Source organism: Microcaecilia unicolor, chromosome 6, assembly GCF_901765095.1.
Source record: "Microcaecilia unicolor chromosome 6, aMicUni1.1, whole genome shotgun sequence".
Lineage (NCBI taxonomy): Eukaryota > Metazoa > Chordata > Amphibia > Gymnophiona > Siphonopidae > Microcaecilia > Microcaecilia unicolor.
In genome coordinates, this window is record NC_044036.1 from 78,610,604 (window position 1) to 78,625,592 (window position 14,989).

At 42.4% G+C, this 14,989-nt stretch overlaps 1 protein-coding gene across 3 annotated transcripts in view; it reads right to left on the minus strand.

Annotated features, from left to right (window-relative positions):
• The window catches only part of DPYD (dihydropyrimidine dehydrogenase), a 1,476,885-nt gene that overhangs the window by 795,116 nt on the left and 666,780 nt on the right, over positions 1-14,989 (minus strand). For all 3 annotated transcript variants that reach the window (XM_030205306.1, XM_030205305.1, XM_030205304.1), the window contains one exon: positions 9,537-9,706. In XM_030205306.1, coding sequence (XP_030061166.1) covers positions 9,537-9,706 — 170 coding nt within the window. The remainder of the gene's footprint in view (positions 1-9,536; positions 9,707-14,989) is intronic.

Consider the following 14,989-nt stretch of genomic DNA (forward strand, 5'->3'; position numbering starts at 1 on the left):
ATTACATGACATAATAAAAGACTGCTTCTTGGAGCAACTGGTCCAGGAACCGACAAGAGGGGGAGCTTAAAAAGAGAAGATAGAACCTTGGTCCACGTGGGTGTTGTCTATAGACCCCCGACACAATTGGAGGAACTAGATAAAGATCTGATCGCTGATATTCAAAAGTTGGGGAAGAAAAGAGAGGTGCTGTTGTTGGGAGATTTTAATCTGCCGGATGTAGATTGGAAGGTTCCGTCTGCGAAATCGGAAAGAAGTAGAGAGATTGTGGATGCTTTCCAAAGTGCTCTGCTCAGACAAATTGTGACGGAACCCACAAGGGAGGGAGCCACGTTGGATCTGGTGCTCATGAATGGGGATAGTGTGTCAAATGTCCAAGTGGCTGCACACCTGGGAAGCAGTGACCATCAAACGGTTTGTTTTGATATAACGGCTCATGTGGACGGCGGCCACTCAAAACTCAAAGTCCTGGATTTCAAGCGAGCTGACTTTAACAAAATGGGGGAATACCTGAGGAAGGAGCTGATGGGCTGGGAGGACATACGAGAAGTGGAAGGACAGTGTTCCAGGCTGAAAGAAGTAATAAGCAGGACCACAGACCTTTATGTAAGGAGAGTAAATAAAAGCAAGAGAAAAAGGAAACCGATATGGTTCTCAAAGCAAGTGGCTGAGGAAATAAGGATTAAAGAGTTAGCGTTCCAGAAATATAGAAAATCTCAAGAGGAGGAACACGGGGAGGAATACCGGATGAAACTGAAAGAAGCCAAGAGAGAGGTACGTCTGGCGAAGGCGCAAGCGGAAGAACAAATGGCTAGAAATGTAAGGAGGAGAGACAAAAACTTCTTCAGGTATATTAGTGAAAGGAGAAAGACTAAAAAGGGAATTGTGAGACTAAAAGATACAGCGAAACGCTATGTAGAAAATGATGAAGAAAAAGCCAATTTGCTAAATAGATACTTTTGTTCTGTTTTCACTGAAGAAAATCCTGGGGAAGGACCGAGAGGGACTGGCAAAAGTACACCTGAGAATGAAGTGGATAGAGCACCGTTCACAGAAGAGAGTGTGTATCAACAACTTGGAAAGCTAAAGGTGGACAAAGCCATGGAACCGGACGGGATCCACCCCAGAATTCTGAGGGAGCTCAGAGAGGTTCTGGCGGGTCCTCTTAAAGATTTGTTTAATAAATCCTTGGAGACGGGAGAGGTTCCGAGGGATTGGAGAATGGCGGAGGTGGTCCCTCTTCACAAAAGTGGTGATAGGGAAGAAGCTGGAAACTACAGGCCGGTAAGCCTCACTTCAGTTATTGGAAAAGTAATGGAAGTGATGCTGAAGGAAAGGATAGTGAATTTCCTGGAAGCCAATAAGTTGCAAGATCCGAGACAACATGGTTTCACCAAAGGGAAATCGTGCCAAACGAATCTCATTGAATTCTTTGACTGGGTGACAGGAGAATTAAATCAAGGACGTGCTATGGACGTAATCTACTTAGATTTCAGCAAGGCTTTTGACACGGTTCCCCACAGGAGGCTCATAAATAAACTAGATGGGCTGAAGATAAGACCCGAAGTGGTAAACTGGATTAGGAACTGGTTGACAGGCAGACGCCAGAGGGTGGTGGTGAATGTAGTTCGCTCGGAGGAGGGAAAGGTGAGTAGTGGAGTGCCTCAGGGATCGGTGCTGGGGCCGATTCTGTTCAATATATTTGTGAGTGACATTGCCGAAGGGTTACAAGGTAAAGTTTGCCTTTTTGCGGATGACACCAAGATTTGCAACAGAGTGGACACCCCGGAGGGAGTGGAAAACATGAAAAAAGATCTGAAGAAGCTAGAAGAATGGTCTAACGTTTGGCAATTAAAATTCAATGCGAAGAAATGCAAAGTGATGCACTTAGGGAGTAGAAATCCAAGGGAGACGTATGTGTTAGGCGGGGAGAGTCTGATAGGCACGGACGGGGAGAGGGATCTTGGGGTGATAGTATCTGAGGACCTGAAGGCGACGAAACAGTGCGACAAGGCGCTGGCCGTAGCTAGAAGATTGCTAGGCTGTATAGAGAGAGGAGTGACCAGCAGAAGAAAGGAGGTTTTAATGCCCCTGTATAAGACGTTGGTGAGGCCCCACCTGGAGTATTGTGTTCAGTTTTGGAGGCCGTACCTTGCGAAGGATGTTAAAAAAATGGAAGCGGTGCAAAGAAAAGCTACGAGGATGGTATGGGATTTGCGTTCCAAGACGTATGAAGAGAGACTTGCTGACCTGAACATGTATACCCTGGAGGAAAGGAGGAACAGGGGTGATATGATACAGACGTTCAAATATTTGAAAGGTATTAATCCGCAAACGAATCTTTTCCGGAGATGGGAAGGCGGTAGAACGAGAGGACATGAAATGAGGTTGAAGGGGGGCAGACTCAGGAAAGATGTCAGGAAGTATTTTTTCACGGAGAGGGTGGTGGACGCTTGGAATGCCCTCCCACGGGAGGTGGTGGAGATGAAAATGGTAACGGAATTCAAACATGCGTGGGATATGCATAAAGGAATCCTGTGCAGAAGGAATTGATCCTCAGAAGCTTAGCTGAAATTGGGTGGCGGAGCAGGTGGGGGGAAGAGGGGTTGGTGGTTGGGAGGCTAGGATAGGGGAGGGCAGACTTATACAGTCTGTACCAGAGCTTGTGATGGAAGGCGGGACTGGTGGTTGGGAGGCGGGAAATACTGCTGGGCAGATTTATACGGTCTGTGCCCTGAAAAAGACAGGTACAAATTCAAGGTAAGGTATACACATATGAGTTTATCTTGGGCAGACTGGATGGACCATGCAGGTCTTTCTCTGCCGTCATCTACTATGTTACTATGTTACTATTTTAGATCTAGTCCTTAGTGGAATGCAGGAGCTAGTACAGAAAGTAACAGTGTTGGGTCTGCTGGGAAACAGTGGTAATAGTATGATAAAAAATTGACTTAATAACTGGAGTGAAGTCACAAGGAAATCTACTGTAGCAGCATTTAATTTTCAAAAAGGCAACTATGATAAATTGAGTGAATGGCTAAAAAAATGCTGAAAGGATCAGCCGCTAAGGTTAGGACTTTCAATCAGTCATGGATGTATTCATGGTATTAATAAAGGTAGAAGGAAGAGCAAATGGTGTCCAGCATGGTTAAAGGGAGAAGTAAAATAGGCTATTAGACCTAAAAGAATATCCTTCAAAAATGGAAAAAGGATCTGAATGAAGAAAACAAGAAGCAACATAATCACTGGCAAGTTAGATGCAAAGCATTGATAAAGAAGACTAAAAAAGAATAAAGTAGAAACTTGCCACAGAAGTGAAAATTCACAGTAATCATTTTTTCAGGTATATCAGAAGCAGAAAGCCTGTGAGAGAATCTGTGGGAGCATTAGATCATCAAGGACTGAAAAAGGCATTCAGGGAGGAAAAGGCTATAGCAGAAAGACTGAATGAATTATTTGCTTCAGGCTTTACTGAAGAAGATGTAAAAGATATACCTGTACCAGAATTGGTGACAATACGGAGGAACTGAAAGAAATCTCAGTGAACCTGGAAGATGTACTGAGCCAAATCTAAAAATTAGAGTAGTAAATCACCTGGACTGGATGGAATACACTCCAGAGTTCTGAAAGAACTCAAACATGAAATTGCTGGTCTGCTGTTAGTGATCTGTAACCTACCATTAAAATTGGTCATAGTACCTGATGATTGGAAGGTAGACAATCAGGCTTATTTTCGAAAGAGACGCCCATCTTTTGACACAAATCGGGAGATGGGCGTCCTTCTCCCAGGGTCACCCAAATCGGCATAATCAAAAGCTGATTTTGGGTGCCCTCAACTGCTTTCCATTGCGGGGACGACCAAAGTTCCTGGGGGCGTGTCGGAAGCGTAGTGAAGGCGGGTCTTGGGCGTACTTGACACATGGGCATCCTCGACCCATAATGGAAAAAAAAGCACTTGGACGACTTTACTTTGTCCTTTTTTTCTTACGACCAAGCCACGAAAAGTTGTCTGAACTGACCAGATGACCTCGGGGATGACCTCCCCTTTTTCCCGCAGTAGTCACTAACCCCCCTCCCACCCTCAAAAACATTTTTTAAATACTTTTTGCCAGCCTCTATGCCAACCTCAAATATCATACCCAGCTCCATGACAGCAGTATGCAGGTCCCTGGAGCAGTTTTAGTGGGTGCAGTGCATTTCAGGCAGGCAGACCCAGGCCCATTCCCCCCCTACCTGTTAAACTTGTGGTGGTAAATGTGAGCCCTCCAAAACCCACCACAAACCCACTATACCCACATCTAGGTGTCCCCCTTCAACTGTAAGGGCTATGGTAGTGGTGTACAGTAGTGGGTTTTGGGGGGCTCAGCACCAAAGGTAAGGGAGCTATGTACCTGGGAGCAATTTCTGAAGTTCACTGCAGTGCCCCCTAGGGTGCACGGTTGGTGTCCTGGCATGTCAAGGGACCAGTGCACTATGAATGCTGGCTCCTCCCACGACCAAAGGGCTTGCATTTGGTCATTTCTGAGATTGGCGTCCTTAGTTTCCATTATCGTCGAAAATCAGAAATGACCAAGTCTAAGGACGAACATCTCTAGGGACGACCTAAATGTCAAGATTTGGGCGTCCCCAACCATATTATCGAAATGAAAGATGGATGTCCATCTTGTTTTGATAATATGGGTTTTCCCGCCCCTTCGCAGGGACGTCCTGCAAGAACGTACTCAGGAAAACTTGGGTGCCCCTTTCGATTATGCCCCTCCACGTAACACAGATTTTTAAAAAAGAATCTGGGGTGATACAGAAAATTATAAACTGGTAAGCTTGATATCTGTGCCAGTAAACATAGTGGAAACTATTATAAAGAATAGAATTACTGAACACACGGAGGGGCATCTAGGTGTCCCCCTTCAACTGTAAGGGCTATGGTAGTGGTGTACAGTAGTGGGTTTTGGGGGGCTCAGCACCAAAGGTAAGGGAGCTATGTACCTGGGAGCAATTTCTGAAGTTCACTGCAGTGCCCCCTAGGGTGCACGGTTGGTGTCCTGGCATGTCAAGGGACCAGTGCACTATGAATGCTGGCTCCTCCCACGACCAAAGGGCTTGCATTTGGTCATTTCTGAGATTGGCGTCCTTAGTTTCCATTATCGTCGAAAATCAGAAATGACCAAGTCTAAGGACGAACATCTCTAGGGACGACCTAAATGTCAAGATTTGGGCGTCCCCAACCATATTATCGAAATGAAAGATGGATGTCCATCTTGTTTTGATAATATGGGTTTTCCCCGCCCCTTCGCAGGGACGTCCTGCAAGAACGTACTCAGGAAAACTTGGGTGCCCCTTTCGATTATGCCCCTCCACGTAACACAGATTTTTAAAAAAGAATCTGGGGTGATACAGAAAATTATAAACTGGTAAGCTTGATATCTGTGCCAGTAAACATAGTGGAAACTATTATAAAGAATAGAATTACTGAACACACGGAGGGGCATTTTCGATATCATGTTTAAGTCCAACTTTGGAGGTTTTGCTAAAAACGTCCAAAATTCAAGTAGGGAATATAGCCGTTTTCAAAACAGAAAATATTCTCTTTTTTTCCGAAAATTGACTCTTTGCTAGATGTTTTTGTGCTCTTTGAGTTTATCTTTTTGGTCCATTTTTGAAAGAAAAGAAAAAAGTCCAACTGAAAAACACACAGAATCAAGCCATTGGGATGTAGGAGGTGTCAACATTCTTAGCAGACTGCCCACATAGATATACCAACAGAGCAGTGGGGCACCCTAGGGGGCACTGCAGTGGACTTCAAATAAATAGGTATACATCTCACTGTTGCTCCCTTATCTTGTCTTCTGAGCCCCACAAAATCGACAGAAACCCCACCCAAACCCACTACTCCCAACTGTGTACTACTACAATAACCCTTATGGGTGAAGGAGGCACCTATATGTGGGTACAGTGGGTTTCTGGTAAGTTTTGGAGGACTCACAGTTTCTACCATAGGTGTAACAGGTAGGAGGAGGTATGGTCTAGGCCCACCTGTCTGCAGTGCACTGCACAGTAGACTATGCCAGGGCCCTGCATGCTGTTCTACTTGACCTGATTATAACATTTGAGGCTGGCATAGAGGCTGGTAAGTAATGTTTTTAATCACTTTTTTTTGGGGGGGGGGGGGGAGTGGATTGTTTGTCATCTGGTCATTTAGGACACTTTTTTCTGGCTTATTCATTGGTGGAACAAAGGTATATTTTCTCTTGGAATACGGTGGCCCCAAATGGACTAAACATGGAAGTTGAGTGGATTTAGGTCATGTCACTTTAAGAGAAAAGGGTGGGTATGTTTTGAAGCATGGTATTTAATTGCTGCAGTAGAGCACATGGGTATGAAGCCTTAGGATCTATATTCTGTGACTGAGACTGGACGTTAGTTCCGCTGGTGAGTGGCTAGATATGGTATTTAAATAGTATCTGATTGAAATGTGTAACTGTGGCTAAGTATATTGGAAATGAATGATAATGCTAAGTTTTGATGTTAGGTATTGGGGGTTTTAGGTATATTGTTCCTCCTGAGGAAGAGGATTTCGAAATGCGGCCAGCATTGTAATAAATCGGATATGAAGAGAAAGTAGTTGTCCGGAGCACCCTTTAGTACTTGATTATTCGTTAATGAAACAGATCTAGACCAGGGGCTTATCTGAAAGTCGGTGGTAGCGGGGGCCGGAGCCAGAGTGAGGGGGTACATTATAGCCCCCCCCACCACCACCGCCATTTCCGACCCCCCCCCCCCCGGCCACCATTGCCGACCCCCCCTGCCGCCGTCACCTACCTTTGCTGGCGGGGGACCCCAACCCCTGCCAGCCGAGGTCCGCTTCCTCCTGCCGCTTTTTAAGTTCTTCTTCGTCCTAGGCTGCGTCACTCCGTGCTGTTCAAAGACTGTGAGTCTGACGTCCTGCACGTACAACGTGCAGCGACGTCAGACTCCAAAAGTGGATTGAGATAGCAGCGCCAGATTCTTTGAACAGCACGGAGTGAAGGAGCCTAGGACGAAGAAGAACTTAAAAGCGGCAGGAGGAAGCGGACCTCGGCTGGCGGGGGTTGGGGTCCCCCGCCAGCAAAGGTACCCAAGGCAACGGCGGGGGAGGGTTGGCGGCGGTAGGGGGGTCCAGGGCGAAATGTGCGGGGACCCAGGCCCCTGTGGCCCCAAGCAGATACGCCCCTGGTCTAGACCAAAATGTCCAACTTATATCCCTGGATGTTGTTGTTTTGCTCCATTATGGCAGAAAAACGTCCTAGTGTTAGGAACACCCAGATCCTTCCTTTAACACGCTCCTGACTCATTCCCTTGTGATTTTAACGTAATTCTGATGGTCTTCATAGAAGAATGTCTAAAAATTGGTTTTGAAAGTATCAATTTGGACATTTTTGTGAAAAAAATGTCCAAATGCAGATTTATGCCACTTTTTGGACATTTTTCTCTTTTGAAAATGAGCCCCATAGACAAACATAGTTTAACGGTACTGAGTCAACATGGATTCAGCTTTACCAATGTGTTTCATTTCTTTGAAAGTATGGTTGTTGTACTGTTTCTAGATTTTTAGAAAGCTTTTGACAAAGTCCCTCATAAGAGACTCCTGAGGAAGTTCAAAAACAATGGATTAGGAGGCAATGTTCTGTTGTGGTTTAGGAACTGATTACTGGATAGAAAACAGAGGGTTAAATGGCCATTTCTTCCAGTGAAGGAGGGTGGATAGTGGAGTGCCCCTATGGATCTATACTGGGACCAGTGCTGTTTAACTTATTTATAAATGATCTAGAAATGAGAAAGATGAGTGAGGTGGTTAAATCTGCAGATAACACAAAACGCTTGCACACAAATTGCACGAAACCCTTAGGAAATTGGAAGACTGAGCATCCAGATGGCAATTTAATACAGACAAATACAAAGTGATGCACATTGGGAAAAATACCCCAAATCATAGTTACTTGATCCAAGGTTCCAACTTAGGAGTCAGCACCCAAGAAAAATATTTAGGTGGCATCATGGTCAATATGCTGAAACCTTCTGCCCAGTGTGTGGCACCAGTCAAAAAAACAAACAGAATGCTATGCTAGGAATTATAAGGAAAGATAGAAAATAAGACAAAGAATACTATAATGCTTTTGTATCACTTTATGGTGCAACCTCATCTTGAGTATTGTGTGCAATTCTAGTTGCGGTAGTTCTTATTCTTGTACAAAGAAGGGTGACTAGCTAGAGGCATATTTTCAAAGCACTTAGCCTTCCAAAGTTCCATAGAAACCTATGGAACTTTGGAAGGCTAAGTGCTTTGAAAATATGCCTCTAAATGATTAAAAGGATGGAATACCTCTCGTATGAGGAAAAGCTTAAGAGGTTAGGGCTCTTCAGCTTGGAAAAGAGATGGCTGAGGGGGGATATATGATAGAGCTCTACAAAATCCTTACTGATGTAGAATGGGTAATCATGGATTGATTGATTTTATTTCAAGAAGCACAAAGACTAGGGGGGACACAATGATGTTACATGGTAATACTCTTAAAATGAACAGGACAAAATATTTTTTCACTTAAATACTCTCTGGAACTCATTACCAGAGGATGTGGTAACAGCAGTTTAAAAAAGATTTGAAGACGTTCCTGGAGAAAAAGTCCATAGTCTGCTATTGAGATAGACATGGGGAAGCCTGGAATGGATTGGGTAGAGCACCACCGCAGGGCATGCTCAGGTGCTCTGCGGTAGTTAGGGCATCTGCATACACTTCCCCAGCCCTAAGAAATACTTTGTATTGTTTAGTGTCAGGACATGTTTGGGGGCAGAAAGAAGGCATGCCCAGCGTTAACAGTTTAGTGCAGCTACATTGCTGCATGCCAACTGATTAGCGCATGGTTAGCGCATAAACCCTTTCTGCCTCCAATATAAGTGTCGGTAAGGGCTCAGGCACTAATGGTCACACTGGCCATTAATAGACAAAATAGAAATGTGGCCAATTTCAGCCATGCTGAAAGTGGCCTCTGCATGTGGGGAAACCCACGTGCTAATCGTAGCGCATGGCCACTTTTAGCACAGCTTAGTAACAGTGCCCCAAAGTATGGTGTTTGGTTTGTACAGGATTGCTCTGGACGTTGGATATTGGGATGGTTGTGATTGTTGAGTTTATCAAAATCTTGGGAGAGAAGGGTTAGGGACCTGAGCGAGGGAGAAAAAGCTGAAAGGTGCCAAATACCCTTGAACTGGCCCTGAGTAGTAACAAAATAACTTCACAGATTGATTGTGGCAAGCTACAAAACTGTAGAAGGCTTTTGCATGGATGTGGCTAAAGGACAACATTTTACCTAACTCAAAACACAATCCATGTCTTTAAAAGAGAGAACTGACTTTTAGTAGATATTTCGTACAAACTTCAGGTCTCAAACCATAGAGATACATTAATTAAATTCATAATATCAAGATGTATTATGTCTCACTGTAAATGTTCATCTGGCCAAAATCTGCTTGTTAGTCTGTCAAGCAGCTGTTCAGTTTACCTCCTCTGGAACTGCTCGTATATTAGTGAATCCTTTCCTGAACACCACAAATACACGACGGGCTCCACAGCGTAAGGCAGATGTTGCACAGTCAAAGGCAGTGTCCCCTGCTCCAAGTACAATCACGGTTCCCTGTATCGATGGCAGTGGAGAATGACAGGCGCACATCCCTGAATGATGAAAGGAAAAATCCATTTGCAAGCAGAGAAACAATTTCTGCATGACAGCTCAGAAATGATACTTGTACTTAAAGCGGTGTAAAATTGCATCTTGCAGTTTCCAAGCATGGAGTATCACTATCAAATTATTCTACTTCACTGCAAGACAGTTTTATTCACATTTTTAAGATGTGCTCATAGGTGTGATTTCATATCATACATAGCATGTTTCTCTCGGTATTCTCCGCAGAGAAATTCAAGTTGCAAAGATCTCTGATGGATCAACAATTGTCACCATTATTCTATTACTTTATGTATGAAGATTAAAATGCAATGTTATACTCCTGTCAATCAATCCCATTAAACTGTAAAGACAAATAGATGGGTGAACATTTAAAGGGACCTGTACATTTAGCAGCTGCCACTATGTGGGTAGTTCCATAAATAAGGAACTGCCTAGTTTTAAGCAGCAGGAGTACACAGAAAAGATAGTATTCTTCTTATTTATCAATGTAATTGTTCACAGATGGGTGCAAATTAGCTTTTGTGGAATACTGATTAGCAGCAAAGTGCATGCCATGATTTGATGGCACATAATTTATGTATTTATTTATGTATTTATTGCATTTGTATCCCACATTTTCCCACCTCTTTGCAGGCTCAATGTGGCTTACAATACATCATGAATGGTGGAAATATATTAGAAAATAGACATTTAGTGTTACAGAAGGATATTGGGCAACATGATAATGATAAAACATGATAGTAGTATAACGAGCAGATATTGTAAGACAGTTCTAAATATATGTGGAGGAGTTGCATATATTCACATTGGTAGATCTTTGTGGTATGCCTTGTTGAAGAGATAGGTCTTCAGTAGTTTGCGAAAGTTCATTAGTTCGTAGATCTTTTTTAAGTTGTGCGGCAATGTGTTCCATAACTGTGTGCTCAAGTACGTAAAGTTTGATGCGTGCATTAGTTTGTAATTTAGACCTTTGCAGTTAGGGAAGTGCAGATTAAGGAATGCGCGGGATGATTTTTTGGCATTTCTGGGTGGTAAGTCTATCAGGTCTGACATGTAGGCTGGTGCATCTCCGTGAATGATTTTGTGGACTAGGGAGCATATTTTGAACGTGATGCGTTCTTTAAGTGGGAGCCAATGTAGTTTTTCTCATAGGGGTTTAGCACTTTCATATTTTGTTTTACCGAATATGAGTCTGGCTGCAGTGTTCTGGGCTGTCTGAAGTTTCTTGATTATTTGCTCTTTGCAGCTGGCGTAGTGTGTGTTGCAGTAGTCTAGATGACTGAGCACCATTGATTGTACCAGGTTATGGAAAACAGTCCTTGGGAAGAAAGGTCTTACTCTTTTTTTTTTATTTCCACATTGAGTGGAACATCTTCTTGGTTGTGTTTTTCGCGTGGCTCTCGAGTGTTAGGTGCCGATCGATGGTAACTCCAAGAATTTTTAGGGTGTCCAAAATTGGAAGGTTCAGATTTGGTGTGTTAATGGTGGTGAATTTGTTCTTGTTATGTTGAGAGGTGAGTATTAGGCATTGGGTTTTTTTCTGCATTAAGTTTCAGCCGAAATGCATCCGCCCATGAATGCATGATCTGGAGATTTTGGTTGATGTCATTGGAAATTTCATTTAGATCTTGTTTAAATGGAATGTAGATCGTTACGTCGTCTGCCTATATGTATGGGTTGAGGTTTTGGTTTGATAATAGTTTGGCCAAGGGAATCATCATTAAGTTGAATAGAGTCGGCGAGAGGGGGGGGATCCCTGTGGGACTCCGCATTCAGGTATCCATGTGGCTGATGTAATCGAGTTAGATGTCACTTGGTATGATCGTGATAATTTGCTGATGGGTGTTTGCGTGGATGCACTATGGGCAGAGTGTGACCATGTGCATAAATTATAAAACACTATAATTTAGGTATGTACTGGTTAACATCTATGTGCGGGCATTTATACCAGTTGTAGGGTTGGTGTACGTGATTGTGCCTTAAATGTAAGTGTATTTTCTGCAACTTGCACTGCTATTCTTTAATGAAAAGTAGGCAGCTACTTTTCATTATAGAATCAGCTTAAATCTGGTACCATGAAAAGTGCCTTAAGTAGGCACCCTATTAAAGCTGTACGAAATATTCATATTTGATTTGGCCCCGAGTACATTATTCGTATTTGGCCGATTAGTGATTTAAATTTGAATATCAATTTTCCAGGACTCTACTGTGCTAAATCCTACTGAAATAAACACTGGGGGGGGGGGGGGGGGGCTTTTACTAAGGCACATTGAAAATGGCCTGCAGTAGTGTAGACGTGTGTTGTGGGTATGTACAGAATCATTTTTCAGTGCACCTGTAAAAAATGCCTTTTTAAAGGTTTTGCCAAAAATGGACAAGCAGCAAAATAGAAATTGCCGTGTGTCCATTTTGGGTCTGAGACCTTATTGCCAGCCATTGACCTAGCGTTAAGGTCTCACATGGTAACCAGGCGGTAATGGTCTACGCGCGTAAAATGACAATTACCACCCGCGCACCAGAAAATAAAAATATTTTCCGGCGCGCATAGTGGATGTGCATCAAAAATGAAATTATCACAAGGGCCACACGGTAGCCAAGCGGTAACTCAAAATTGACGTGCATTGGGAGCTCATAGGTGCCTACGTGGCTTAGTAAAAGGGCCCCTTGATCTCTGATTTCACTTTGCTTCTTTTATTATTTGTTAAGGCTCAACACCCATTATTCATATTTGTCCAAATAATATTTTTCATTATTTGTATTCAGCCAAATAGTAAATATGCTATTCGGTAGAGCTCTAATTATAGAAGCGTAAATGCCCTATATGTGAATGTTCTGTGGCAATATGGGGGTTATTTTATGAGCCTTTTACACACATGAAACCCTGTTTTATGCACATAAAAGGGGGGAATTCTATAAATGAAGCTCAAAAACTGTTCTATAAAGGGGGGCACCCTTTAAAGAATAGCGCTTAGCTCCGGTTTTCACATCCAGCTCTGGGCACCAGATTTATACCTGCTGAAATCTGCTATAAATCCTGGTGCCCAGGTTGGGTGCAGAGACCTATTGTTCTATAACACTACGCAACTTTTGGAACACTCATGCCCTGCCCTGCCCACGCCCCTCCCCATGGCCATACCTCTTTTGGGTTGCATGCTATGCGGTTTAGGTACCCAACACATACTGCACTTGTATCATCCATAGTGGACTGCTATGATGATGATACCAGTGCATTATGAGCACAGAAAATCAAGATCCCCTAAATCCTGGCACACAACTTGGGCGTGTTGCCTACAACTTTTATAACACACTGCATAGTTCTTTGGAACCCCCTGACCTGCTCATGCCCCTCCCTTAGCCATGCCCCTTTTTGGATTGCGTACAAGAGTACTTGGGTGTGGATTCACATAGAATCATGCCTAGCCAGATCATGTGCAAATCTAAATTAGAGCCAATTAACATCACTTATCTGTTAACAGTCAATTATTGATTGTTAATCGTTCATTAATTTATTTGCATGTGGATCTCAGGCTCATGCACAATTTTGGGGACACAAATTTCCTAATCTAATCTAATTCATGATTTATAGTCTGTACTGGTCTCAATAGGAGGTTCTAGGCAGTTTACAATATAAGAGCCCATAAAACGGAGAGGAATAACAACTATAAAACCATATATTCAATATAGGAAAATATTTTTAAAAATTGGGAATGGAAAACCATTAAAACCTGTCAAATAAAAATGTTTTCAGTTCCCTGCATATTCACATATAATCTGTTTCCAAGTGGATATAAACAGGTAATTTATTCCAAGTAACAACCGCCTGGAAGGAAAACATGATGCTAAGCTGACGTTTAAACTGTATGCTCTTAAGTACTGGAGCAGAGAAATAAAAGCAATGGGAAATAAATTGAATCAGCAATTCTGATGCATTTCCATACAACACCTGAAAAACAAGACAAGTAATCTTAAACGTAATTTGTGCACAAACATGAAGCCAATATATCTCTTTAAAGTAAGCTTAAACACTATCATATTTTCTTAATTGAAAAATCAACCGCACCACTGTGTTCTGTAATAGTTGTAATTTATGTAGTAGCGTACTGTTAAAACCAGAATATAAAGAGTTACAATAGTCCAGATTAGATAACACGAACATCTGGACGAAGAAAATAAAATGGGAGTTATAGAAATAGGATCTAATCAATCTTAGTTGTCGCATGCGGAAACATATCTTTTCCAAATCTGATTAATGTGAGCTTCAAAAATTAAGGAATAATCCAAGATAACAACAAAATTCTGAACAAATGTTCTCCAGAGAGTTAGCAGACCACAAAACCTTTGTTTTAGTCTGATTCAATTTGGGCATATTTTCAGTAGCCCATTTCTGAATCTTGTTCATAGAACATGATATTCTGTCAGACATATCTCTCAAGGTGGTACATGCAGGAACTAACATTAAAATATCAGTGTAAGAAAACAAACGTTTCCCATCATCCAAAGCAATGTGAGAGAGAGAGAGCTCATAAAAAGACGGAATAACATGGGTGACAAAGGAGATGCCCAAGGGACCCCACAAGTTGACAACCAATGATTTTACATTTCACCACTGTTTCAAACAGCACAAGACTATTGGCTACAAAATCTCAGAACCAGTTTAGTACAGAACCAGTCAGACCCAGTTCACTCAGTCTTGTCAACAACAATCCATGGTCCACCAAGTTGAAAGCAACTAAAATATCATATTGAAGTAGAAGTATCTGCTTACCTGTATGTAAATATTCTCTCTAGTAATAATAAGCAGAAGGCGGTGGAGTACAACACATAGCAACAGGACTGTTGCAGTGGTGACTGACTATATGGAAGCTAAGTACTTTCTTTAAAAACTTTTTTTTAGAAAAATCCTTAAAAATTTGTTTGATTTGAGTATTGAACCAGTGTTCAAGTGACAGCATTCCTCACTGACCACATTCCAATGAGCAATTAAGTCAAGTACCTTTTTATTGTCCTCTAAGTACATCTTCCAGATCAAGAGCAACACTCCCCTCATGACCGACTTATCAGTAATCAAAGACAGCCAGAGATGTCAGAAGGAGAAACTGTTCCTGTATAGGCAAATCTATGAACATTTTAACATTTAAAGCAAGCGTAAGAAAGATTAAAATTGAAAGTAGCTTAAAGTGACTATTGCAGAACTGATCAGAAACTCTGAAGTGGATATCAGAATGAGAAGGAGTCTCCCAACTTGAGTTCTTTGTGTCAAATGAATAACA